This window comes from Phalangium opilio, unplaced genomic scaffold (genome assembly GCF_054372755.1).
Source record: "Phalangium opilio isolate 3A_F unplaced genomic scaffold, DU_Popi_V2 ptg000077l_1, whole genome shotgun sequence".
Taxonomy (NCBI): Eukaryota; Metazoa; Arthropoda; class Arachnida; order Opiliones; family Phalangiidae; genus Phalangium; species Phalangium opilio.
This window is the reverse complement of record NW_028324185.1, coordinates 3,651,778-3,655,043: the sequence shown is the minus strand read 5'-3', so window position 1 is coordinate 3,655,043 and position 3,266 is coordinate 3,651,778. Positions and strand designations below refer to the sequence as shown.

At 36.9% G+C, this 3,266-nt stretch overlaps 1 protein-coding gene across 1 annotated transcript; it reads right to left on the bottom strand.

Annotated features, from left to right (window-relative positions):
- Positions 1-458: 458 nt before the first annotated feature.
- LOC149656823 (uncharacterized) lies at positions 459-1,292 on the bottom strand. The gene is made up of 2 exons (XM_089844792.1): positions 1,252-1,292; positions 459-1,185 (listed from the first exon to the last, which is right to left on the bottom strand). Exon 2 carries the CDS (start codon positions 1,127-1,129, stop codon positions 779-781), a length of 351 nt encoding a protein of 116 aa, XP_089700918.1. The 5' UTR covers positions 1,130-1,185; positions 1,252-1,292; the 3' UTR covers positions 459-778.
- Between the last annotated feature and the right edge of the window lie 1,974 nt (positions 1,293-3,266).

Here is a 3,266-nt window from a genome sequence, read left to right as displayed (position 1 = left end):
ATAAATTAGTTTGAGGAAAAAAGTTATTTATCATATTATCTTGAGCAACAGTCTTCTCAGGAACTTATAAATTACAAACCTGAAAGTTTGCCAAGCCAGCAACAATTAAACCTATCTCCGTCAAGGGGCTTACAAGTTAGTGAACATTGACACGAAATCCCTTCAAAATAATTAATTTCATGATAAAATGTTTTCGGAAAATGGAATTATTCTTGAAAAAGCGTAGATATGTAATTTTTTAAATTAATTTAGAGGGAATAGATCGATTAAAAGTAAAATCAGTTGATTGAATTAAATAATGATTAAGGATTAAAGGAATAAAAATAATTTTAAAAAAAATTGCAATATCTTAAACTTCAGCCAATTGATAAACCTCACACATATCGTTTGTTTTTTCGGACTTGGTCCAAACCAAGACGTTTTTTATAATATCTGTCCCTTCAGTCTTAATTTAATTACAAGTTGGGAAAGCCAAAATATTACCTCTCCGAGTGGAGATGACTATCACTACCCCTTAAACAACCTAAATATATGCATCTATCGCTTTTTTTAATTCTTTGCAAGTGCAGGAATTCAATTTTAAAATAGTCAATTGTTCAAGCCTTTTCAATATCTCTCAATTGCTGTGGAAACTCTACTCTCTCGCTATACCTCAACCGTATTCTTAGTCTACCAGTATGATTTGTAACATTTGTCCATATCAAAGCTGAATCATACCTCGCCACACAAAAAGCAAATGTCCCCAAAACATGGAAGCCACAACCCAAACACACATAAGCTAGGCTCGTACTTGTTCATCGCCTTCGATTATTTCACTAATATTAGCATTATCATTTTGTACATTATTGGGTTCCTCATTAATAGATATGCCTACGCTTACGGTACTTTCAATAGAGCTTTTATTTAATGCGTCATCTTTCGCAGAATCATGGCCAACTGGCCTCGCGGTAGGACCAACATTGGGTGTGCTAGAACCTGTTCCCGAAACAGCCTTTTTTTCAGCTGCTAACACTCTTCTCCTTTCATTTTCTCGTTTCCTAAATTCAGGATCTGACCTTTTTGCCCTCATTCTTTCCCTTGCTTTACGTTTCCTGATTTCCTCTTTACTTAAATTATTATCCTCCTCCATTTTATTATTCAGTTAAATACTCACAAAATCCGCAAAAGCAATCCCCTTGCAAGACTCTGTAACGTTTGAAATATTATTTTCCGAAGAAAGTTATTACAGAAGATTGAATTATGAAGTACTACCTTTGAAATTCAAATAAAGAATGATAAAAGTGCGTAAAAAAGGTCTTTCACAAATAGGGGGCGTATAAAATAAACAGCATTTTTTTATATTTAAAAAATATTCTTAGATTGTCAAATACTTTTTTCGCCGTTGAATTTTTTTTAACAGCAGCTTGTAATCTAACTGGGAGTAAGATGAAAGGAGTAGAAGCTTATCTGTCTTAGGAAATATGAAAATTTATCTTAACAGTTCGTTAAATCATAAGTTTATAACGAAAAAACGCGGAAGGGGAAAACGAGCAGACAACAGCGGTTTTTGTGGGTAGAAGGTTAAGAGCGCCATCTGTCGTCCGTGCCAAAGTTGAACTTCCACTCGAAACGCAATGAGAAAGTGGATAAAATAATGCCATCAGCTATTTAACTGCGTCGATATAATTAACGACTTGACCCATGACATGCCCTTAACACTGGCTTCTATGAATCCTATTTATTCTTGGATACTAGGAAACTTGGTAGACGTAACAGTCTGTACCAAGTACCCAAGCATCCTTCAATAAACGTCTGGCAACATTCTGGTACGCATGGTACAACTAAAAAATAGGATGTGTATTTATCTTTCGACTCACTCCAAGTCGTGAAGCCCTCATTACAGAGGATTTGAAACACTACCATAATTCATAGTGTCTCGAATCTCTACGTTCCTGTCCATTATGAACAGTGCTGAGAGAATGATACATCAGAAAGAGCCATTCAAATCGAATTGCCGAAAATATTATCCATATTTTCATTTCATATAACAAAGAAAATAAATTATTATGGTTTTGAGAGGAGCTTCCCATTTTGGTTGTTATTTTCAAAAATATATCGCAATGCACGCGCCTTGATAGATAGAGGAGGCAATGTAGGAAACATAACGCAATGCACGGGCCTTGATAGATATAGGAGGCAATGATTTAACGACTTCGGTACTTGGGTTTATCTTTAATATTTAAATAAATATAATTATTTTTAATTATTTTAATCGCCAGTAAATAACTTTAAAAATAGTTAAATCGTTTAAAATAAAGTTGTTCATAATATCTTTCGAAACTTTGCTAATATTGACGTTTAAAGTGAAGGGTACCCTTCTTGCCCGCTTTCTTCAAATTTTGGGGTATATATACGTTTCGATTCCATTATAATAATAGATGAAAACGCATTCGCGTGAACCTTTGGTGGAAGCCCTGCCATTGGGAGGCTAGACGTTTCTCGTAACCCTAGCTGATCGCCGCGTATATCTTAAAACCAAATAATAGATAAAAACGCATTCGCGTGAACCGATGGTGGAAGCCCTGCCATTGGGAGGCTAGACGTTTCTCGTAACCCTAGCCGCTCGCCGCGTATATCTTGAAACCAAACGATGACGGTGGAAAAGAAGCCAGAATGTACTGACCGGCGTCCATGTGGAATGGACAAAAGACCTGAAGATGGTGGTGCATAGAAGCTGGTGTCAATGTCGAATTGACAAAGAACAGAAGATGGTGGTGCATAGAAGCTGGTGTCAATGTGGAATTGACGAAGAACAGAAGATGGTAGTGTATAGAAGCTGGTGTCAATGTGGAATTGACGAAGAACAGAAGATGGTGGTGCATAGAAGCTGGAGTCAAAGTGAAATTGACGAAGAACAGAAGTTGGTGGTGCTTGAAAGCAAGCACGTACAGACTAGTGTCCATGTGGGATGGACAAAGACTAGCAGATTGTGGTCCTTAGAAGCCAGTTAGTAAAGACTGGTGTTGGTAGATGAATGACCAAATTTCCGTGAACCGCGAACGCGTTCCGGAAATCGGGTATTTGTTTGCTCCGATTTGGAAACTGCGAACGCGGTCACGTGGGGTCTGACAGACAGACAGACACACACACACGGCCGGTGTAATACCTCTCACGTGACATACGTCACTCGGAGAGGTAAAAATTATAATTGAATATCGGTAATTATATTTAAGTTATATTCAATAAAACAGATTTCGATAAGCATATAATGTTGTACTTTATTTACG